General features: G+C 38.0%; 1 protein-coding gene across 16 annotated transcripts in view; it reads left to right on the top strand.

The window, feature by feature from the left end:
• TBC1D5 (TBC1 domain family member 5) overlaps positions 1-25327 on the top strand; it is a 556466-nt gene that overhangs the window by 458125 nt on the left and 73014 nt on the right. For all 16 annotated transcript variants that reach the window (XM_057739461.1, XM_057739464.1, XM_057739462.1 and 13 more), the window contains one exon: positions 7913-7998. In XM_057739461.1, coding sequence (XP_057595444.1) covers positions 7913-7998 — 86 coding nt within the window. The remainder of the gene's footprint in view (positions 1-7912; positions 7999-25327) is intronic.

Below are 25327 nucleotides of genomic sequence, written 5' to 3'. Positions count from 1 at the left end.
AATAAAAATCTAGGTTTGACAGCAATATCTAGATAACACCACTTATTTATATATATATATTTCAAGGGAATTCTGTGAGCATTTAGGATTAAAATGTCTGCCTTTTTGATCCACTGTGTTACTCTATCTAATTTTAATGAAGAGGGCAGTATGTAGCAATAAGAAACAGAAATGCTGAGACCTTTGTGGACCCTCTAGCAATCAGTGAATATCAGATCACAAATCTCCCCAGCTTTAATTACAGGCAAAAGAAAAGACAAAATTAGCATTTTAATATAGAAATATCTTAGGCTTTAGGAGAATTATGATAAATCTAAGGTTGCCTAGTGAACCGAAGAGGGGATATTACAACAAACTGTCTCCTTAGGAATATTTGTTTAAATAAAGGCAACAATACTTCATCCTTATCTTTTTTGGATAATTATCGCTGTTTCAGGCAGTTCTTTGTTCCAGGTTTAAAATACCTTTAGTTGGGGGGGAAAAAACAGAAAAAGTAATTGGCAGTGTTTGTTTTCTGTAAAACTACAAGAAGGGGAAAATGCCGTTTGCTTGGCACTAACAAGATAATTATTTTAGGGAGAGTTTTTGCTCCGCAGCTCGGGTTCACTGGTGCCATGGCAGCCCTGCACTTGGATACGTTTAGGTTACCTCGTTTCAGCTACAGCGTATTAAACTAACTCCTCTTCCAGGGCTGAGGTTTTCCCACCTGTCTCCCCTAAAACACCTGCAACATATGTTTGCATAACCCTGTAATGCTTCGCCTTTGGGGTCCTGAGAAATTCCCCCAGAGCTTTTTGCTTATAAACAGCTGAGCAATTCGTTTTTCTAATGACGGTTGCTTTTCCCCCAGCATTGAGGCAATAACATATTCACTAAAATAAGAGTCTCATTTTTCATCAAAGAGAAACGTTCGACATATTTTTACAGTGCTGTTTCTCCTTCTGAGCCTTATTTTTCCCCTTTTCTAATCTGGCATGCTAAAAATTAAGAGTTGGTAGCAAGATATTAGGGGAAAGAAAACTAAGTAATTCTTTGTCAGATATTTTCTTCATGCCAAACAGACATTGTATTTATATTGTAAATATAAATCAACCTTTTCTATTAAACAAGTGCTACAGGAAGTTTATCAGTTTAATTTAATGTAAAAATTGTAACCAATAACTATAAAAATAATAATTTGGACATACTGTAGGAAATCGCTTTAATTGTTGTTACCTTATTGGCCAGCAAACAACTGTGCATTAATAGTATGTGGTTTTACAATTTTTTAAAAATTGTATTTATGTATGTACTCCTGAGAAATAAGACAGTTTTTCTCCCCACATATGAGGGCCAATGGACATGACATGTTTTCCTAAATATGTTTTTACTTTTTAAAAAAATGGAATGTTTGTTAAAATCTACCCTAAGTGTATACATGGTTATCAGAGGGTTGAAACACTGCTTTCTCTACCTGTTGTTACCTTAAAATCATGGATTTTAAGTCGTCAAACTGTCAGATCTATTGTCAGATTCTATTTATCCGTGCTCAGTGGTATCAGAAGGTAATTATAGCTTCCATTTTATTGAGTTTTTACCAAGGGGCTGGCACGGTGCTGCACTTAATGTGCATTGTCCCATTTAATCCTTTCCGCAATGTTGCAGATGAGGAAACCAGAGCTCTGGGTGGAACTGGCTCCTCCCCACCCAGCCAGGAGTGGGTAGAGCAGGCTCTGGACTTGAACCTTCCTGACTCCTGATCCTTGGCCTCCCCTACCTGGCAGCCTGTGCTTCTAAAGCAGATGTCAGGTCTTCCTTAGTTGCTTTGTTTTTAACATAAAACTTTAACTCTTCTTTCGCGCCTACTGGTACATTCATAAATTGGAACCAGGATCACTGGAATTGCTTTTCTTTTGCTCTGTTCAGTTCTACCTGTGTTTATAAATAGCCAGGCTTTTGAAAGGCGCTGTGTTGTTCTGAGCAGGTTGAGTACCTCACACTCTTTTCCTTCTGTAGTTTCCATTAACCATGCAAAAGGAGATTATCATGCTCAGGTGAGCAACTGGAGTTAGGAGATCAGTCTAGAAGGTACCATTTGTAATGACCTTTGTTGGATGAGTTTGATTTCACCAGGCTCAGAACAAGGAAAATTGTCACATTTCATCTTATGGATAATTGTACTTCTCGTGGTTAGTTGTTCTTAGTGTGTGTTAGCATTTAAATATTTGTATACTACCATAGCAAAGTGAGTTTGAACTTACAATCCTGAACTATCACAGTGCAGGTAAGGGTGGCAGGGAAGGACTTCTATTACAGAGTAGGGCGGAGGGGAGTTGTCGACCATCAAAAGCCACTCTCAGTAAGGGACAGAGTGTTTTCCCTGAAATTACATGAAGGTGCAGCTTACTATCGTATAATATAGACCTCAGAAGTAAAGAATGTTAACTACAACGGAGGGGTTAGTTTTCAGTCAGTTTTGTCCCTAACATTGATTGCTGTCATTTACGCACTACTTGCAAATTGATTTGATCATGCCAAATTAACCAAAGCATTTTGAAAATTCAGAAGTACCACATGGGTTTGGTTTGGTTTGGTTTTTTCCATACAGTTCCCTCTAGGACACTTGTTTGTACCATTATCTATCCTGCTTCTTTAAGTTATTTTGTCCTAAAGGCTCTAAGATGCCTTCCCAGATTTCAGCCCATCTATGCCATGGATGGGAGTTTCAGCATTCTTCTTATGTTGCCATGATGTAAAATGCTGCAGAGAAAGCCTTAAGAAGAGCTCCAACAGCTTGTTAACAGAGAAGGATGGAGTGGTACTTGGGAAGTTAATTAGCTGCAGTTTTGTGGAAGATTTATTTCAAGTCCATCCAGGTTGGTCTAGGAAAGGCATGTAAACCCAGGGTGGATTGAATTTGTGATTTCTGCATTTTCGTGTATAGTTATTAGACTTCTCCGGTTTATGAAACATAATTGGTATACCTCTGTACACAGACCAATATAAGTTAGAGTATGTTTACCATTTTTCCTTCTGAAGAAAAATTATCCCCACCCCGGCCAAAAAGAATTTTTTTTGTTGTTGATTTTGTTTTTGCTTTTTTTTTTTAAATGTACATCAGCTTGGAAAAGCTTATAATATTTGAAATCCTGCCTGTGTGAAAATGGATTTAAAATAATTACTAATTGTTCCAGTCCTTTGCAAAGACATACTGTTAAAGCTGTTGACATCACATGTCCTGCACAATGAGAACTTACAGCTGTCATGGGGTCTGGTCTTTCTTACACACAGAGTTTTATATGTGTAGAATTCTAGTGGCTCTTACATTCTAGAGGAAATTCCAGATCTATAGAAAGTAAAAATCAAAACTTATATTTCTATTTAGTTTTATTTGGAAAAAATACTTTAAAATAAGAAAGGCAAATATCTCTTTACTTTTAAAATGTTTCCGTTGCACAAGGTTAGAATTCTGCTCATTTAATTGCATCCCGCTAAGGAAACCATTGCTGTCATTTTGGCACATACCTGTGTGAGAAGATACTGCTCCAAAATTTCTTGACTTTTTAAAACCTTATTCAGAAGAGACAAAACTAACTTAATTAAAAGAGAAGAATTATGGGTGAATTAAAGAACTGTCAGTACTGAATCTTAGTGTATAAAAGCATGTGCCCTCTATAAATAGGTGTCTCTGCATGTTGATTTCTGAAGCCACATGTTGGTTTGCAGACATATCAGACATTTGGTTCTGTTCTGTTCACTACAGTAGCTACAGCTACACATGGGCCATCGAGAACCTGGTGTGGCTGGTCCAAACTGAGATGTGCCATCTGTGTAAAATATACACTGGATTTCAAACACTTTGTACAAAAGAAAGCATGTAAAATATCTCTACTTTTTATATTGATTACATGTTAAAATGACAACATTTTGGATATACCAAATGAAACAAAATATTACTATATTTAATTTCACTTTTTTTCTCTCTATTTTTTTTAATATGGTTCTAGAACATTTTGAATTGCATATGAAGCTTGCATTTGTGACCCACATTATATTTCTGTGGGACAGTGCTCGTCTAGGCCATCCATGTGTGTACACACTTACATTTTAGTACCAGTATCAGCTTCTCAGATAGAAAGTCCTATTGAATGACTTTCAGCTATAACCTCTGATTTTATTTTCTTACATTTCAAATACTATTTTTCAACATCATCTTTTGATTCTTTTTTTCCCATCCCACTACAGTGGCACTTTGAACCGCCTCACCTTTTGATACTAGTAAGTCTCCTAGGAATTTAAATAGGCCTCAGTGAAAGCAATAGTTGAGCTTCATTCATGTGTTCAAGTTAGATCATTATTCCTAATAATGGCTTTAAGTGCTTCGATAGATCAGCACTCTGTGTCTTGAATTGCTTGTCATTTCTTTATAAAGATGTTTGAAGGAATTGCTCCATGCCTTCCCTTCTTTCATTGTTTTCTAGCAAAAAGTAACATAAGCCTTTATTAATTTGTTGAAAATCAGAGAAGAAAAGCCTTTTATAGTAGCGAAAACAAAATGTTTCCACGTACTGAGAAAAAGGAACAAAATTGGTCATGGTCCTACAAAAGTTAATTTTAAAAATAAATCATGAATGTACTGTCAATCTTCCAGTGGCGTTGACCTCTTTTTCATTTTCCCATTCTGCTCGGGTCCAGGTTGTCATCAGCTACCACAAGGAAACCTATGTAATTCCTAGAGAGCGAGAAGTTCACTGTTAGACTTAATAGTATGGTAGTCATGGAAGCATCAGTTATCTTCATCAAGGCAATTCAGATTTGATTATTGTAGAACTGTGTTGAATACCAAACCAGTGGAGTAGTAGCTGGAGCTAAATCAAGGGATTGTCATTTTTGTCAGATGATTAGGGCTGACTTGGAAGAGATATGAAAGGGTTGAGCTCTGTAAATATTCTCTTTTCAGCAGAAAAAGAAAAGGTCCATCATGGCCTTAAGATGCAGCTTGTTAGCTTGATGAATTTCAAACTATTTAACCTTAGCAATTATATACCCCCACCTACGTGCAAGTATATCAGTGCCTTGGGATTATGTCTCCAAGGACTGATAGCAGAGCATATCAGTAATTTTCCATTAAGATAAAATGCAGCCTTTCCATGTCTAGTTGGATCTCTCAAAGGACAGAGCATGCTCTGGTTCAAAGTCTAATTATTAACTTGAGTTATATGTTCAGGTAAACATTGGAACACATTCACTTATAAGTTTTTTTAAAATTTTTAATGAAAAAAATATATAATTTAACCTTTCAGAGATGATGGTATTCATTTAAGTTATGCTATTAATGTTACATTTTTAGAAACTAGAAGTGTGTATTTGATTAATTTCTATGTGCCTGAGGGACTTGATACTTTTAAATACTAGACACATTAAATAATAGCAACCTATTTGAATAGACACACCCAACCTAATGATTCAAGGACATTTCTGCACATTTTTTTTTTCTTTTTTTTTTTTTTTTCTTTTATTTTTTTGGGGGTACACCAGGTTCAATCAACTGTTTTTATACACATATCCCCATATTCCCTCCCTTCCTTGACGCCCCCCCCCCTTGAGTCCCCCCCACCCTCCCTGCCCCAGTCCTCTAAGGCATCTTCCATCCTCGAGTTGGACTCCCTTTGTTATACAACAACTTCCCACTGACTATTTTACAGTTGGTAGTATATATATGTCTGTGCTACTCTCTCGCTTCTTCTCAGTTTCCCCTTCACCCCCCGCCCCCTCCCATACCTCGAGTTCTCCAGTCCATTCTCTGTATCTGCTTCCTTGTTCTTGTCACTGAGTTCATCAGTACCATTTTTAGATTCCGTATATGTGAGTTAGCATACAATATTTGTCCTTCTCTTTCTGACTTACTTCACTATGTATGACAGATTGTAGTTCTATCCACCTCATGACATATAGCTCCATCTCATCCCTTTTTATAGCTGAGTAATATTCCATTGTATATATATGCCACATCTTCTGTATCCATTCATTTGTTGATGGTCATTTGGGTTGCTTCCATGTCCTGGCTATTGTAAAGAGTGCTGCAATAAACATTATGGTACAAGTTTCTTTTGGGATTATGGTTTTCTTTGGGTATATGCCCAGGAGTGGGATTACTGGATCATATGGTAGTTCTATTTGTAGTTTTTTAAGGAACCTCCAAATTGTTTTCCATAGTGGCTGTACCAACTTACAGTCCCACCAACAGTGCAGGAGAGTTCGCTTTTCTCCACACCCTCTCCAACATTTGTTGTTTCCAGACTTTGTGATGATGGCCATTCTGATTGGTGTGAGGTGATACCTCATTGTGGCTTTGACTTGCATTTCTCTGATGATTAGTGATGCTGAGCATCTTTTCATGTGTTTGTTGGCCATCTGTATGTCTTCTTTGGAGAAATGTCTATTTAGGTCTTCTGCCCATTTGTGGATTGGGTTATTTGCTTTTTTGGTATGAAGCTGCATGAGCTGCTTGTATATTTTGGAGGTTAATCCTTTGTCCGTTGTTTCATAGGCAATTATTTTTTCCCATTCTGAGGGTTGCCTTTTAGTCTTGTTTATGGTTTCTTTTGCTGTGCAAAAGCTTTTAAGTTTCATGAGGTCCCATTCGTTTATTCTTGATTTTATTTCCATGATTCTAGGAGGTGGGTCAAAAAGGATGTTGCTTTGATGTATGTCAAAGAGTGTTCTGCCTATGTTTTCCTCTAGGAGTTTGATAGTGTCTGGCCTTACATGTAGGTCTTTAATCCATTTGGAGTTGATTTTTGTGTATGGTGTTAGGAAGTGTTCTAATTTCATTCTTTTACATGTTGCTGTCCAATTTTCCCAGCACCACTTATTGAAGAGGCTGTCTTTTTTCCATTGTATACTCGTGCCTCCTTTGTCAAAGATAAGGTGCCCATATGTGTTTGGGCTTACTTCTGAGTTCTCTATTCTCTATTCTCTTGAATACTTGATACTTTTAAATACTAGACACATTAAATAATAGCAACCTATTTGAATAGACACACCCAACCTAATGATTCAAGGACATTTCTGCACATTTATAAATAATATTAAATGCCAGAAAATACAGTGACTGCTGCTTTTATGAAAATGTGCATTGGTCAGTTTGCTTTTGTATTGTGGTGGTACCCTGATAAGATTTCCATTACCTGGGCACTTATTAAACTCATATATAAGAATAGATGACATAGAAACTGCTAACTTTAAAAGAATTGCTGAATTCTGAAATGACGCACTCATTTTAGAAGAAGAAAGACTCGGTGTGCCATCTAGTGGGCATATATATAGCATTCGGGTTATCAAAAACTCACTGATTTTTGCTCTCCTTCAAAATGCAGCTTTCTTGACACTTTGTGTCTCCTAGCCCTTAGGCATAGATTGCGTTGGTGTTAATCTCATATAATATTTCAGTTTTGTTGTAATTTTATCTGTTTGTATTTTGGGAAGGCATATTGAAAGTGATCAAAATTATCAAAAAGAAATCTAATGAAAGGAATAAATCTATGTGAACTATGAGACAAGTAAAAGTAAAATGCATTAAAACAATTTAAGTGTTTAATCAGACTAAGATCAGTTAAGACAAAACGTCAACAATTAAAAAAAAAAAAAAAACACCCAGGGAATTTCCTGGCAGACCAGTGATTAGGACTCAGCATGTTCATTGCTGTGGCCCGGGTTCAATTCCTGGTCAGGAAACTAAGATCCCGCAAGCCACGTGTCACGGCCAAATTAAAAAACAAAACACAAACAAAAAAACCAAACGCGTTAATTTTTGAACTTCATTATTATACATATTTTTGAAAGAATATAAAAACAATTGTTTCATTCTGTTGTGTTAATGTATAATTTAAATAGCTTTATACATTTTAATTTACTGCTTTTTTTTCTACAGAGAAATCCAAGGCCAGTGACTTATCAATTCCATCCAAATTTAGATTATTACAAAGCCCGAGGAGCAGACCTCATGAATAAAAGCCGGTAAGTCCTCTTTCTCTGATGAAAGTTTTTTTTTTTTTAAGGAATGAGAAAGGATATATGTTGATGTCAGTAGTAAGATAAAAAATTAAATAAATGTAGGAGTACTTGTTACAGATTGAAGTTTGGCAACTTTGTTTTTCTAACACTAATAAAACCCGAATAAATTGTGCCTACTTGTATAATCTCTTTCTAGATCCTTGCTGTTGATTGAAAAGAAGCAGTTTTATAATATATGTTTAAATTATTTCAGTAACAAAATTAAAATTGGGTTTCCCAGCTGTCTTTAGAACTACACAGTGAGCTTACAAATGCATCTTGTATGTGCATTTGTGATTACATACATAGAAATTTTAAGGGTCACTGTAGGAATAAAAAAACATTAAAATCCTACCTTTAAAAGAAATTAACACTGGCATAAAGGGTTGATGAACAGTGTTGTTCTTTCATAATACCATACTCAGATGTCTCAAGAGTTAACTTCGCAAACCAGAACCGTCTCAAATTAGAACATAATTTCAAAGTTTACTCTGGTAGACTAAAATGTTAGCTCATGATAAATGCTGCAAGTTGTCTGAATTTCCTTCCTTAAGCATTCTGCCTATGTGCTAGCTTTTCTTCAGTAGAATTCCAACAACTTAAATATACATGGATGGAGTACACAGACACAATGTGTTCTTCTCTTACTTGTAGAGTTTAAAAAGAAAAAAGATGTGATTTCTGACACATTGAAACTCATATTCTGAGGGGTGAGGATTTTATAAGAAAGCAGCTAAATTTAAACTTGCATTTTGAACCCTTAGTGTAATGTTATTTTTAAATTACGCATCCTTGATTGAAATCTGTCTCATGTTTTGATGGGCTATGTAATTATGAGACCAGTTCTATAGCGCACAAGGCTTCTGTGAAGCTCTTTTCTGTTTATTCATTTCATCTGATTCTTGTTTCACAAATAAAAGATTATTCCCTGTAGTCACTTTGTTCATTTAATTTAACAAATTTTTCTTGAGTACCAGACTCTCATTATTCTAGGCATTGGAGATACTCATTGAACAAAACCAAACAAAAATACCTGCCCTCAGGAATCTTGTGGTCTAGTCACTTGTATTTCCTCCCTGTCATATCAAGTATTTAGTTTTGATATATTAAAAAACAAAAAACAGAAACAACAGCAAAAAAAAAACCCCAGTGTATTTTAGGTACTTTCTTCATACAAGATCTTTCTAGCTGGAGTCCCTTCTTGTCTCCCCTAATCTCCACCCAGAACCCCCCACCACCTCCCCCAGATTAGTCTTCACAGGACAAAGAACTCTCAGTTTACAGCAGCTTCAGTCACACTCCCACTTAAACCTCCAAAGGCTTCTGAGTACCTTCCATAACCCAGCCTTCTTCCCTTGCTCCTCCCCTAGTGACCTTATCTCCTGCACCCTCCCCTGCTCTTCCCTCTGGCTTGAGCCTGCCTCAGGCCATACTGCTTCCCTGTTCTCCTCCCACCTCCCTCTTCCTTTGCAGCTTCATAATTTGCGGCTCAGCACAAATATCTTACACGAGTCTATCTCACTCGCTCTGTCTCTTTAAAAACTTTTATTGAAGTGTACTTGATTTACAACATTGTGTTAATTTCTGCTGTACAGCAAAGTGACAGTTTTACACATGCGTACATTATTTTTCATATTCTTTTCCATTATGGCTTATCACAGGGTATTGAACATAGCTCCCTGTGCTGTACATGTACAGTAGGACCTTGTTGTTTATCCAGTCTCTCTATAGTAGTTTGCTGGTGCTAATCCCAAACTCCCAATCCATTCCTCCCCTCACCCCTCCCCCTTAGCAACCACAAGTCTGTTCTCTATGTCTGTGAGTCTGTTTCTGTTTTGTAGATAAGTTCATTTGTGTCATATTTTAGATTCCACATGTAAGTGATATCATATGGTATTCGTCTTTCTCTTTCTGACTCACATCTTCTTTTTCCATTCGTCTTTGATGGACATTTAGGTTGTTTCCATGTCTTGGATATTGTAAATCATGCTGCTCTGAACATAGGGGTGCATGTATCTTTTTGCATTACAGTTTTGTCTGGATATGTGCCCAGGAGTAGTATTGCAGAATCATATGGTAGCTCTATTTTTAGTTTTTTGAGGAACCTTCATACTGTTTTCCATAGTGGCTGTGCCAATTTACATTCCCACAAACAGTGTCCAAGGGTTCCCTCCACATCCTCTCCAGCATTTGGTATTCATAGACTTTTTGATAATGGCCATTTTGACTGGTGAGAGGTGGTACCTCGTTGTAGTTTTGGTTTGCATTTCTCTAATAATTGGCGACGAGGAACATCTTTTTTATGTGCCGATTGGCCGTCTGTATGTTCACACAAGCCTCTCTTGACCTCCCTTTTGTCTTCACCTCCCTTGGTCACTCTCTACCCCATTTGCCCTATCTTATTTTCATAGCATTCGTTACTGACTGAAGCCCTACAAATATGTATCCTCTGTCTCCCCAACCTCCCCACCAAAGTAAGCCCCCTGCAGGCAGGTCCCTTGTCTTGCTCACTACTTGAGGGCACCTGGGTTAATCCTGGCTGGTGTGGGGAAGTTACTCAGTATTTGTTGTATGTATATGTGATTCTCTTTTTACATTTTTCAACATCTACTTTTTTTTTTCATAAAAGAAAATAGACTGTAGCCTTTCCTTCTCCCCCTTCATGTTTTATCTTTATGCATTTAGCTTTCCATCCATGCATCTTTCTTCTCAAAAATGTTGGTTCTGTTTATGTATGTCTTTGTCAGTGCATTGAGAGTCTTATACAAAGCCGCACTGGGTCACGTAGTGTAAGTGCTGTTATACATTGCACCACTGGAAATCTGAAGGCATCTTTCTCATCATCACTATTGCAATTTCAAAGCTTGAAATTGAAACTGAACCAAATGAAGTGTAGTATGTGAGGACATCACAGACCAGTGAATGAGGAAAGAAGGAGTTCAGAGATGGTATTGGGAAACTTGATAAATCTTTTGAAAAGGTATCAACTTAACACACACCAAAGAAACTCTGAGTTAATCAAAGTTCACTCAAACCATCAAACATAGAAATAAAACACGTATGTCTATCTGACCTCTTAAGTTACTAGACTTTTTAGCCTTAAAAATAGTGGAAGAAGTCGCAAAGGGAAGGACTGGTGGATTTTACTACACAGCTATTTTTAAGTAGATGTCAAAAATAAAATAAGCTGAATCAAAAAGGAAACAGAAAATTGGGAAAATATTTGTAGTATAAATGACTGACAAACTACAGTATCATTAATGTATAAAAACTTACACAGTTCAGTAAGAAACACAAGATCCTGTTTAAGGGGCTGTCACATCTCCTGCCATGCTCTTCTCTGCCCAAAGGATCTTAGCCCAGGTTCATGGCTTTACATTCCATTTATGACTGAAGGGTCCTTCACTTATATCCTCCATCTGACCTCTTCCCTTGAACTCCAGACTCACGTGTTCTAAACTACACTCTTGATTCCACCTCCACACACCTGTTGTTCCCCCCATTGTTTCTCCATCACAGTGAATGTCATGACCCATTGATCAAGCCTTAGAATTGCCTTTAACTCTTCTTTTTTCTCTGACATCACACGTCAAGTCCATCAGCAACTCCTGTTCAAACTATATCCTGAACTGTCACTTTCCTCTCTTTGCACTGCTGACACCAAGTCACATGTCCTTGCCCATCTCACCCCCACAGTCTCCTAACTCATGGTCTCCCAGTGCAAGTCCGATCATACCACTCTTCTGCTCAGAGCCCTTCGGTGGCTTCCCAAAACATTTGGGATCAAATCCAAAGCCTTTTCAATGGTCTGCAAGGTAGGCCCTACGTGATCCTGTCTCTCCTCCTCCATCTGCTCCCACCACTCTTCTCTCTTGTTCACTGGACTCCAGCCACACTGGCCTGCCTACCATCCCTCAAGCTCAAACATGTTCCCACTTCAGGAGCTTTGAGCCTGCCTTTCCCCATGCCTGGGTTCTTCCCCAGGAATCCACATGGCACACTCACTGTTCGGTCTGTGTTCCAATATCATCTCTTCAGAGAACCTCTCTGACTGTTCCGTGGAAAATAATGGACCACTTTACTCTGTCCCTTTATATTGCTTCGTTGTTGTTTTTGTGGGGGTGTTTTTTAATATCTGAAATGGTATTTTCAGCTTTTTATTCAAAATTTTTATTCAGTTTTTTTAGTTTGTTTTTATTGTTTGTTTCTTGCTTTGAAATGTAGACTCTGCATGTTTGTCTTGTTAACAGTTCTATCCTTAGCACCTAAAATAGTGCCCAGAATATAGTAGGCACTCAATGAAAGATGGATTACAAACAGCAAATAAACATTTAAAAAGCTGTTCAAACTCATAATTAGTCAAAAAAATGCAAGTTAAAACACCTATGAAACACTGTTTTTCAGCTTGCAAATAAGCAGATTCACAATAAATGAGGCAGAGATGAGTAAGTCCTCGAGATCTACTGTACAACCTAGGCCCGTGGTCAGTAATACTGTTCTGTACTTAAAATTTGCTAAGAGAGTAGGTCTTACTTTAAGTGTTCTTATCACAAAAATAAAATAAATAAAAAATAGTAATGAATGAAGAGGACAGGAGGAAACTTTGGGGGTGGTGGGTAGGTTTATGGCATAGATTGTGGTGATGGTTTCACAGGTGTATACTTATCTCCAAACCTATCAAGTTGTACACATTAAATAGGTACCGCTGTTGTGTATCAATCACACCTCATTAAAGTGGTTGTGAATGAATGAAGAGATGAATGAATGAATGGGCAAGTTAGCACCAGTGAAGGTGCACAGACATAGGGAGTGTAAGTTGAGACAAACTTGGTAATCTTGCCAAATAATACTTCCACTTCTATATGTAGCCCTGATAACTACCACATTATTCCCAGAGGTTTGTTTATCGTGTCACTACTTTATCCATGATCAAAAACTATTGTAGCTGCAAAACCCTTGGTAAAGTCCCCCTTTAGCTACTTAATGCCTATGATGCTTTTACCAGGCTGGACCCTGCAGCCGTAATTAGCCTTGCAACTACTTTCTTAGCTGTTTAACAGCTGTTAAAGAGTTAATGCGTTGGGGCTGTCCCTGAGCAGCAAGACAGATAGTTGGGATGGTCCAGAGGGAAAAATATTTCCTCGTGGGGGAACCCCGAGCAGTGATCAGTTAGCAGATAGACAGGAGGCAGGCACACACCTGGAAAGCAGGGAGCTAATACTGGCTGCATCTATGGCGATGGACTTCTGTTTGTGCTGCTTACCCAAATGAGGGGTGAGGATGCAAAGATGACATGTGATTTCGTGGTTAAGAATATCTCTAGAAATCAAGAAGCCTGATTTCTCTTCTCTGCTATACCATGGATTGCTATAATTAAGTCTTTAAACTCCAGTGCCTAGGTATTTTAGTGGTAGATTTTCTATTACGTGTGTGGGTAATATTCACTGTGCTCTGATTTTACTTACTTGCAAATTTCTTTTCAAAAATGGAAATTGACATTTTCTCATTCATTCAATTTTTGAGCTCAGAACAACAATTTAATACTCAAATCCTCCTCCAATTTTGTCCTCAAATAACGATAAATTGCTGCTATATATATATATACACACACACACATATATTTTAAAAAAAAAGCATATCTAAATTGTGACCAGTCTTCAGAAAGACCCATCTAATTTATTTAGCAATCTGTGACTACTGAAATGCTCAATTGAGAAGTCATGGAACAGAATATCATAGTTTTTAAATACTGCAGTCTCTTATAGTAAGAGTAGAATCACATACCTTCTTTATTCTAGAACAGTCATGGGTTTTCTGTTTTGAAAATGACACAACACAGTTTCTCAAAATGTGTAGTTTTTATGCTCTGCAGATGTGATGAAATAATCACACCTGAGCTGTCAGCAGTGCCTCAAGGCCACGTGTCACTTTATCTAGTGGTGCCTTTCTATGGGCTCCATAACTGTAGGTCTTTCAGCTTGCTTAAGCAATTTCTTATCACCAAAGTTAGATATTTTGCTTGATTAAATGAGGCCTTGATAGATATGGAAGAAACCAAGCTCGCTTCCTGATCTGCCCACTCACCAGATCAGGAATAGCATTCTCTGTGCTAATATTCTCAGCTTTCCTCTGCCCTGTGTCAGGGCTTAAACAGCTTAACTGATATCAATAATGAAAGACTGCAGAATTAGAATTCTGGCAGGTAGGCCCTCTACCAGAGGCCTTTGTCAGGATCCCTGCGTGGGATCCAACAGGAAGCCAGGGAAATTATTCTAATAAGAGCGTCTGCTGGGCTGTGAAGATGTTTCCCATATTCCTCCGCTGGGCTCTGGGTGATGAAGGAGTGATGGCGTCCAGGCCATTTTCACCCCAAGAATGCCCTGGTGGCCAGTAATTTTCCATCTCTCCTGGGGATCAGAGTCCACCTCAGCTGAGAAGAGTTCCTCTCAGGACCTGGCCAACAAGAACGTCCCAGAAAGTGCGTGGTCCCAGGAAGTTCAGGGATCCTCCAACAATTGTCATCCGTGCTAGAGTTTGAACTTTGTGAGAACAGGGACCACATCTGCCTGTGTCATTGCTGTTTCCTCAGTACCTGGCACAGAGAACGTGTTCAGATGTTGGTGAAATGAATGAATGCTTTTTATGGAATAACCATATTGATGTCAGGGACTGAATCCTAGAATCTTTATATTGCCAGGGCCTAGCACAGTACCTGGCGCTGTTTCTAGTATTCAGTAAGTATTTAGTTTAATGACTGAATAAATAAATACTGTTTTGAATCCCTAAAAGGCATTATAAAATTCTTCTGGCCAATTTCCATTTTATATGGTCCACAAGAATTTTTAAATTAGGCTTTATTATATTTACTCAGAAGTATTTTATTGCTAAAATATGGTAAAGAAATAATATGCTAATAATATTCCCCAAGTCATGAAGCCAAGAAGTCCCTGGTTATAGTCCATTAGTAGTTAATTGGCTAATCAGAATTTCAAAGGACACTGATTTCTATATAAATGTAATTTTGTGATATTTTTGTGCTCAAATAAGAGTTTGTGCTATAAACACTTCTGTGTCTGAAATGCTTTTTTCTCTTGTATCAAAGAGAGTTGTTAATTCCTAACCAATTTAGGTAAAGTGGTAACGCTATCTCCTATTTAGGGCAGAGTGAATAAATGTTTCTCCTGTCTTAAAAAATTTAAGTGTAATTTGTACACAAGACACAGATCTTAAGTGTTCAGTCTGATGAGTTTTGACAGCTGTGAATACCTGGTAACCACCATCCAAAACAGTGTATCTGCAGTGAACATTTCTTTCACCCGAGAGTTCCCTGGGGTCCCTTTATGGTCAGTTCCAGCCCTTCATTCCAAGGCAACCACTTTCTGATCTTGTTACTTTGTATTAGTTTTGCCTTTTCTTGAGCTTTCCGTATACAGGGCCACACAGTGTGCAGTCTTCTGTGTCTGGCCTTTTTCATTCAGAATAATGTTTTTGCAGCTCATGCATATTGTTGCATATATCAGTAGTTTCTTCCTGTAGATTGTTGAGTTGTATTCCACTATATGATGTATCACGAGTTGTTGATCTCTTCTCTTGTTAGTAGATACTGGGTTATGTCCAGATTTGGGGAATTATGAACAACACTGCTGTGAACATTCTTGTACAGGTGTTTTGATGTTTTCGTTTGTTATTATTGGTTTGGGTGGATATATGTTTATCCTTCCCTTGGGTAAACACTTAGAAATTAAATTGCTCTACAGGATAGATGTATGTTTAACTTTATAAGAAACTATAAACTGTTTTACAAAGTAATTATGCCTTTTTCCACTCTCATTGGGAATACATGAGGGTTCTAATTGCTGTTCATCTTTGCCAGCATTTGCTACTGTCAGTCTGCTCTGATTTTATCCATTCTAGTTGGTATGAAAATGGTATCTCATGTTTTAATTTGCATTTTCCTGAGCATCTTTTCATAGCATATTGGTGATTTGTATATCTTCTTTTATGAGCTGTCCAAGTAATTTGCATGTGCTTAATGTGTTGTTTGTCTTTTTTATTCTTGATTTGTAAGAATTCTTTGTATATTCTGGATAGGAGTCTTTGTCAGAGAAATGTACTGCAAATATTATCCCCCAGAGTGTGGCTTGCCTGTTCATTTGCTTAGTGATATCTTTTGATGAGCAGAAAATTTTTATTTCAGTGAAGTTTCTTTTACCAGTTTTTTTGTTTGTTTGTTTACAACTAGTGCATTTTGTTTTCCTATCTAAGAAATCTCCTATCTAAACTCATCATCTCTATTGTTGAGGGTCCTTAAGACCATGCTCAGCTTCGATGGTTCACTAGAAGGACTCACAGAACTCAGAAAAGCTGTTATACTCATGCTTACAGTATATTATGGCAAAAGAATACAGATTAAAATCAAGAAGGGAAAAAGGTTGGTGTTGTCAACTGAAAAAAATGCACAACCTAGAAGTTGACAGTGATGTTTTATTTGGCAGACTTTCTGAGGACTTCAAGCCCAGGAGACAGGACTCTCAGATCGCTCTGAGGGACTGCTCCAAAGAGACAGTGGGGGAGCCAGGATATACAGGAGTTTTTGCAACAAAGACCAGGTAGTCGGAACATCAAAAGATTCCTGTTAATTAAAGAAAACCAGATATCTCAAGTTAAGGAATTTAGCACTTTTCTGTGTATGGGAAGATGCAAGAGTCTGGGCTCACCGAAATCATTCCTTTGATCTGCACCTCAGCTCTCTGGGGCCAGTGTCCTGTGCTTTCTCATCCTGAGTCTCCTCAGGATGCACCGTTGGGTTGGCTGCAGCAGCTGACTGCTAGATAGCGGGCACTCAGTTTCCACCCTGAGTTTTCTCAAGGCTCACAGTAGGGGAGGCTGGAATATGATGGCTTAGTGGCTGCAGCATCCTTTGTTCACTGCTGCGGGAGGCCACATTTTTCATTCATAGTCTAAGAGAAAGCAGGTACAAGATTCCAGTTGTCCACTCCCAATGGAGTGCTTAAATCTCCTGGGAACCATGTAGGGCCACACATGTGGAGTGTTGCCAACCAGGGAAGCTCACCCAGGACTTGGTGTCTCCCAAGGTTTGTTATTAGAGGTCAGTCATGTAGGCATGAAGCAACCACGTGGCTAACATCAGCTACTCCATCTCCAGTCCCCTCCAGAGGTCAGACTGATAGAGTGTGGCAAGGGCCCAGGTTGAACAAAAACAGACTTTTACCATCAGTCTCATTGGTAGCATAAACTGTTGGGTGTGGCTTAAGGTCCCAGGGCTACAAAGACACTTTGATCAGGCAGGACATTCCAGGGGCTAGAGGTTATCTCTCAGCTGTCCCTCGAGGGCCAGGCCTCAACCGCTTTGGAGTGTGCGGGATTTGGGCAGCCCAAGCCCTCCGAGTTGGCCCTTTACTGTACAGGCGCAAAGCTATTCTGTATTCTTCTAAAAGCTGTGGTTCTAACATTTGTATTAAATCTGTGGTCCACCTCACATTAATGTTTGTGTGTGGAGTGAGGTAAAATTAAAATTCATCTTTTTTCCATATAGGTATCCAGCAGTTCAGAACCACTTGTTTGAAAGTCCTTCTTGAATTAAAGTCCCCACATTGAATTAAATTGGGTCCTTGGCTGAAAATCAATTGACCATATAGATATGAGTCTATTTCTGGACCCTCTATGCTTTCTCTAGTATCACACTAGCTTAATTATGTAGCTTTATAGCAAGTCTTAATTTTAAGTACTCTGAATCCTCCAACTTTATTTTTTTTTTCATTATTTTGGTCTATTCTAGATTCTTTGCATTTCCATATAAATTTTAGATTCAACATGTCAATTTCTATAAAAATTATTGGGATTTTGATTGAGATTACATTGAATCTATAGATCAATTTGGAAAGAACTGATACCTTAATATTGTTGAATTATCTAATCCATAAACATGGACTGTCTCTTCATTCAATTAGTCGTCTTTGAATTCTCTCAGTAGCGTTTTATTGTTTTTAGTGTAGAGGTCTTGTAGATTTTCAATTGAGAGAAAATAAATTCCTCTTTTTTTTTTCTGCATCTAACCTGTTCCCTCCTGTGGCTGTGGTTGTACTTAATGTGACCGTTTCGTTGGACTTTTACACAGACTGACACATTTCTTTATATTTATTGGCTCCCATACCTTGTTCCTTAAAACTCTAACAGTTGCTTCTTGATATATGTTTCTGGCTGCTTGTGATTTTTTTTTTTAATTGTGAAGATATGTATAGTGATTCTCCAAGTGGAGGCAGAGAGGTGAAGAGGGCAAAATTCCCCAGCACATCAGCATCTCAGAATTGTATCCTCTTCCATTCTGCTGTGTTTCCCGAGGCCAGAGGCTCCCGTGAGCCATGGTTAATGGGAGGGATTTGTATCCCTCTCAGACACAGGGTCTGGAAATAAGTTAGATGAAAACTGCCACCCTAGAAATAGAAACCTCACAATTTATTCCTACAGATATGTCTTGGGGAGTTTATCTCATGATTTTATGCAACCATGATTAATGCCTAATTACTAATTATTTGTTAGGTTAAACAAAAATTGTGTTCAGACGCAATTAGGTGAGCCCCACAGTCCAGCTTACATCTGCCCTCTCATCAGGGCCAGTTTTTCTCTCCCTAACAATTGCTTCACGTCACAGTAACAAAGATTTACATGCCATGTGCAAAATAATCATGGTCTTTATAGCTGAAAGGAAACATGGTTCACTTGAAAGTCAGATTCCTAAGGAATAAGTAATAGCAAGCTAACTTTTATCACATAGTTTTTATAAAGACCTGTAAAATATTGAGTTTCTTGAGATGTAGAGAAAGTTCATTTTCTAAGATAACAGAAACCTCACAATATGGCAAACAAATTAGAATTAGATATAAATGTCTTTCAGTGAAGCAAATTCAACACTTTCAGCCTTAAAGGTAAAGAATTAAGAAAGTTGGAAACCAATTCATTTTATAGAATTTGAAACCTTCAACTTAAAGAATTCGTGAGTAGAGCAGTACATCATGAATGTTGGCTCAAATGTTAGAATCATCCTGAAAAGTATTATTTTGCAACCATGACAACTGTTTTAAATTTCCAAATAAAAGAGAGATGTTTATAATAAGCATGAAAGAAGTAAATATGAATCATGATCCGTTCAGGGTAGGTCAGTAGTGACAAACTAGAAAATTACAGAGATGCAAAGAGAATATTGTTTCTATCCAAAAACCAAAGTCACATATTTATATTTACTTTTTCCAACTACTCCTTGCACTTAAGAAGATAATTTTAAAGTAAGAGCCATGTTTTCATGATGAAAAAAAAGGTACAGGTACAATGAAGTGAGAAAATGACAGAAAGAAAAGGTGATTTTAATGGAAGGAAAAGGAAAAGAATGTAAAAAAAAGGTCTCAGAGGGAAGATGAACCTAGAGGAGGAAGGAAAGAAGAAGAGAATAGAAACTAAGGGTGGAAATAAAGAGGCAGGGCAGACAGGTAGGCCCCTGCCTGTGAGATGAGTTTGGTCAGCATCCCTCAAGGGTTCTCACTAGCATTCAGGCCTCTTTTTGGTCCTGTCAGCTTAGCAGGATAGTGAATGTGATGGTAGAAGCCATTTGGCACAGCTGCTCAAACTGTTAGAGTCAGAAAGGGGCTTTCATTGAACCCTGCTTCTCACCCATGCCAGGGCTGGGAGCCTGTGTGTCTGAAAATGATTTTCTAATCTCTGCTTCCACTGTTCCAGAAACGGTGCTCTTACTATTTTAAATCGAGCTTGTTAAATCATTAGAAAGGGTTTCCTGTATCATAACCTTTTGATTGTCTTCTGTTACTTTCTGTAACTTTCGTGACTCATCTCATTTTTTGAAGCCTTGGGAAGAAGCACTGCTTTCCCTCATGGCAGCTCTCACAGTATTGGAGGACTTGCTCCCCTGCTTTTTCAGCCATTCCTCTTCCATCGTAATTTTCATACCTCCCTAATGTTCTGCTCTACTTTATAGACACAAAACTCAGTTCTGCCAGAAGTTAATGCATCACCAAAACAATCTGCCGCAATTGTACAGTTAGTTACCTTCTGCAGTGTAGACATTCAGCTAGTGTTTCTACTTGTATATTAAATTTACTATTAAATGTGTTTCCTGTAAGAGGATAATATATACTTACTAAACACACACACACACTTACTATATATAACATATTTACTTTCAAGGATAATTTCACGGAGTAGAGAATTCTAGGTTGGTGGTTTTTTCTCTCAACACTTTAAATGGTCCTGCACTTTCTTCTTGCATGCATGGTTTCTGAGGAAAATTTGAGTATGGTTCTTATTTTTGCTCCTCTATAGGTAAGGGGTTTTTTCCCTCTGGCTTCGTTCAGGATTTTTTTTCTCTGATTTTCTGTAGTTTAAAACTGATACGACTAAGTATATATTTTTTTGACATTTATCTTGCCTGGTGTTCTCTGAGCTTCCTGGATCTTTGGATTGTTGACTGACATTAATTTGGGGAAGTTCTTAGTCATTGTCATTTCAAATATTTCTTCTGTTCCTTTCTTTCTTCTCCTTCTGATGTTCCCATTATGTGAATGTTACACCTTTTATAGTTGTCCCACAGTTCTTGGATATTCTGATCTGCTTTTTCTGTCTTTTTTCTGTTTGCTTTTCAGTTTAGGGAGTTTCTATTGAAATATTCCCAACCTCAGACATTCTTTCCTCAGCCATGTCCATCAATAATAAGCCCATCAAAGACATTCTTTCTTTATGTTACAGTATTTTTTATCTCTGTCATTTCTTTTTTTTTCCTTAGAATTTCCTCCTCTCTGCTTATATTTTCTATCTGTATTAGAGTCTTTCGCATTTTAATCATAGTTATTTTAAATTTCCAGTCTGATAATTCCAACATCCCTGTGATATCTGAGTCTGGTTCTGATGCTTGGTTGCTCTCTCTCTCTTCAAACTATACTTCTTGCTTTTTTAGTACATCTTACAATCTTTTTTGGCTAGTTGGACATGTTGTACTGGGTAAAAGGAACTCCAGAAATAGGTCTTTAGTAATGTGGTGATAAGGTGTGGAGGAGAGGAAGCATTCTATAGTCCTGTGATTAGATCTCAGTCTCTTGGTGAGCCTGGGCCTCCGGACTGTGCACTTGACACGTGCCTGTCAGCGGCAGCCCCCCACCACCTTCAGGTAGGACAGGGATGGCTAGAGGGGGCTGGGGTTGGGTACTTCCCTTCCCCCGGGTCGGTTAGGCTCTGAAAAAAATCCCAGTAGGTTGGACTCTGGTTAAATATTTCTCCTCAGGGCAGGCCATTTAGAAAGAACAAGATGCTCTGGTGTATTTCAAGTTGTTCCTTTTCCTCTATCCCTGCCGGAAGCACAGTTGTTCTCCCACATTTACCATGAGAACCTGGTAGAGCTCCAGGAGGTAAAATTCACAAACGTTTGGGCTGCCGCCCATGATTAGGTCCCGTTGGAGATTTTGACTCTCAAGTATGTCCACACTGAGCCTCCAGCAATTCAGCTACAGTTCCAGTCTTCGTGCCCCAGCACTGGTTCCTGTGGGTTTCTGCTCTGGCAGGTCATGATTCTCTGTATTCACCTGTCACTCTCTCCAATCTGGGGACAGCAGTTTGCCCTTGGACCTCACTCCTCATACAAGTCTAAGAAGAAATTGTTGTTTTTTTCAGTTTGTTCAGCTTTTTACTTGTTGTTAGGACAGAGTAAAGCCTTCCAAGCCTTTTACATGCTGGACTAGAAACCAGAAGTTCACTCGTCTAGAATTAATGAAGTACAGGAATCTTATTTTTCTCCAGCAACAACATTATGGGCTCAGATTAGCCTTGTAGACCAAACTAAAACATTGATGTTTGGGAGTTTGTTTGTTTGTTTTCTTAATATGAGCTCATGTTAATCCATGCCTCTCTATTCTGTATGTAATGTGCAGTTGTAAAAAGTTTTAATCTAAGTGCGTAGGCTTTTATTTATCTTCATTAGATTTTATCTGTTTCATTAATTTCTTATGCTACCCTGTTGAGAGTATTTTAAATTTTGATTATTTTATCTGATATATTGGGTGCCTCTGCAGCTTTTGGTCTCAAATTCACAAGCACATGTTTTCTTTCTGCAAGTCACAAAACTTTAGGGTTTTCTATCTAAAAGGGACACAAAATATCATATAGCTCAGGCCCATGGTTTAAAGATAAGGAAATGAAGGTCCAGACAACAGACTAGATAACTCTTCCAAGTTACGTAACTCAGTGACAGAAGATTTTGACCTTCAAAAAAGGGACTGGCGAGGAGGTCTGTGAACCAAGTCTGAGACACTTATCACCAGAGGGGTGCTAGAGCATTCAGCAGTAACTAAGCATGTATTATCCTCCATTACATCCACTGACACCTTGATAAAATCCAACAGAGGTCAACACTTCAGACAAGAAATAAAGTTGTCTGAGAATGACTTGTTTTTAGTGAACCAGTTGTAATAAACTCAACCATTTCCAAGTAATTATTAAAAAATACTTGTATAAATCAGTCTATGTAACAGTTTGGGTTTCCATAATTCTTTAGAAAAATCAGAATATTCTCCCAGAATATCAAATATTCTTCCTATATTTCTATTTTTATTTAATAAAACAAAATGAGTAATATACTTAAAGCAAAGCCAACTGTCTAAAATTTTAAATATATCTAAACAACAGTTGAATCAAAGACTTTGAAAATGTGGAGGAAAATCTTTGCTGCTGTTACTTTAATCAGATGCAGATGTGCAGCTTTCATCAGGGAAAAGAGCAAATGGAGAAGTGAGTGAGTGAATGAGTGAACGAAGCCTTCAGCCTTTGGGAACATAGATGAAAATAATTAAAGACCAGTTGAGAACTCATTCTTTGACAAAAATATAAACAAGCATTTAACAACAGTTAATTGCAAAAGGAGTGAAATAAATATTAGATACTTAATATTAGACTTAAAAAATAAATCTGTAGGTAAGAAGGAAATAAAGCAGGGTGGTGTCATGATTCGGATACCAGGAGAGGAAAGGCAGTGGAGAATTTTTACAGAGGCAATATTTTTTTAAAAAGCTTTGGAAAGGTTTTATAGGTTGAATGAGAACAGCTCATGATGCTGGCAGGTTAAGAAGGCATTGGAGACCCTAGAAGCTCTTTCAGTAAATAGAGTGTGGGTTAGAAAGCCAGGCTGCAAGAAATAAGTTGATAGGAAGAGGGTAGAAGAGGCAGGAGGAGTACCCACTTTCAGAATTTCAGAAACGGAACAGAAGGGGCCCAACAGTGAAGCCAGGTTGGGTTCTGGTACAGGTATTTTAAAGGATTCGTGGATCTTCAGGAAAGTGCCTCAGTTGCCACTGATTTAACCCACTGAAGTGCCAGAAGGAAGTTCTTGGCACAATTTCAAAACAATCCCTCCTGGATGGTACTATTTTTAATAATAGTTTGTAGTAGACAGCAGTCATGAACGACTTTGGTTACACAGAACTAGTTACTCATTAGATTTGATATCCAATGTCTTGTATATTTAACACTGTTTACACATTGTGCCCCCATCTTTAATCCAATCCAGTCCAGTCCTCACTGTCCATCAGATCTCTTGACAACTGCATTAATTTTCATTAATTTAGCACACGTGATTTAATAGCCAATAATAATTGTTGCAGATTGGTTAGTATGTCTTGGGAAGACTGCTGCTGCTAATATTTAAGATCTTTCTTAGCTGACTTTGTCGTAAAAGTTGTCATGCCTGAAACACAAACAGTGGACAGCGTGCTTAGCATGCTTGGGCTGGAAGTACATGGGTTACAGTTGTTTCTATCTGAAAATACAGAGTCACCTTCAATAGCTGTTTTCAAAATAAAATAGTCTTCTGGAAGCTATGGGTAGTGGATGACGGGGAAATTGGTTAAAAACAAAAAATGTTCAAAAAAGGAAAACAGTGCTCATCCTCTTTTAAGAGCTATTCAGATGAAAAATTACCCGGCATGAGCTTGAACTATATGTTTTTCATGGGTATTAGTAGTAATGAAGATGCATTACCCATAGTCTCTTGATGATGCTCTAGCAGTTTCTAGTACTTTTATCAACATATAAATTTTAGAACTGGCAATATGGGAATTCGACTAGTACATTTTTGTTTATAAAAAAGGGTAACAACATTATAACTTCTTCATATCTGTGAATTATGAATCTTGACTTGCAAACAAGCAAAACTAAAATGCAGAAGAACTTCGATATCCTAATAGCTCTCCTCTCCACTGTGACTCACGAGAAAGGGGGGTACACACAGGCTAAGTAACGCAGTGCCAGGGGTGAAGCCTCCTGAGCCCAGAATTTGAGTTCTTTACATGTCTTTCATTCTTTTTCTCAATAAACATGCATTGAGTGCCTTCTCTGTTGTGAAGCTGTAGTGTCTGTAAATTGAGAAGGCTCTCCTTCCTTAGAAAGCAGCTGAAAGTTGGGCGTGGTGCATCATCACTATGTATCCTTATCTCCACTAGGAAACATTATTTTCAATAATTTTTGGAAGGACGTTAAATAGCCTAGCTCTTTAAAGATGAAGCAATGCAAAATGAACCATTTGAAAAAGATTTTTCTCATAATCCACTGCATTGTAAATGAGTAGCTCTTTCTTTTATAAAGCTGAATTTCAGGTTTTAAATTTGACTCGTCCAATCTCCGAAGCAATGTAAGTCTCCCATACCTGGCCCATAATATTAGCTAGACCATTAAAGACTTTATGGAAGGAAGAAGCATAGTGTTCTTTGCTTTTTACTACATAACTCTGGATCAGTTCTGTTGTAGCACTCTGTCTGGTAATGGCAAGGATACAGCTGTCATATAAAAAGTAGGAGAATTACCACGTAAGTGCTGCCGGGTAGATATGAGAGAAGGAAATGATGGCAAAATTCTAGGTAACTAAAATCATAACAAGTGGATCCCTCAGACTTGGTGCTCAGTTTCCTACTTTTATGAAAAAGAAGCTAAAGGTCAGAAAATAAGCTTCTATTAATGACTGGGCAATAAAAATACAAACTTTGCCTCCTACAACTAAAATAATTTGTAATCATAACTGGTCTTTCAGGTAAGAGCCCTGAGATACTCAAGGTGATGACTCATTTGGGAAGTAAGCATTCTTTTGAACAAATATTGACTTGGTGTCCTCTACCTGCCAGACACGGGTGCTGGCCAACCCCGGTTGCCAGGAGAGGACCTGTCTGAGAGGGAGGGGGGTGTGAAGGGGAGTTGACTGCTGCTGAGACGTGGAGCAAAGTAAGTGCGG

Source organism: Hippopotamus amphibius, chromosome 6, assembly GCF_030028045.1.
Source record: "Hippopotamus amphibius kiboko isolate mHipAmp2 chromosome 6, mHipAmp2.hap2, whole genome shotgun sequence".
Classification (NCBI taxonomy): domain Eukaryota; kingdom Metazoa; phylum Chordata; class Mammalia; order Artiodactyla; family Hippopotamidae; genus Hippopotamus; species Hippopotamus amphibius.
Note: the sequence above shows the minus strand (reverse complement) of the source record. Positions and strands in the feature narration are given on the sequence as shown.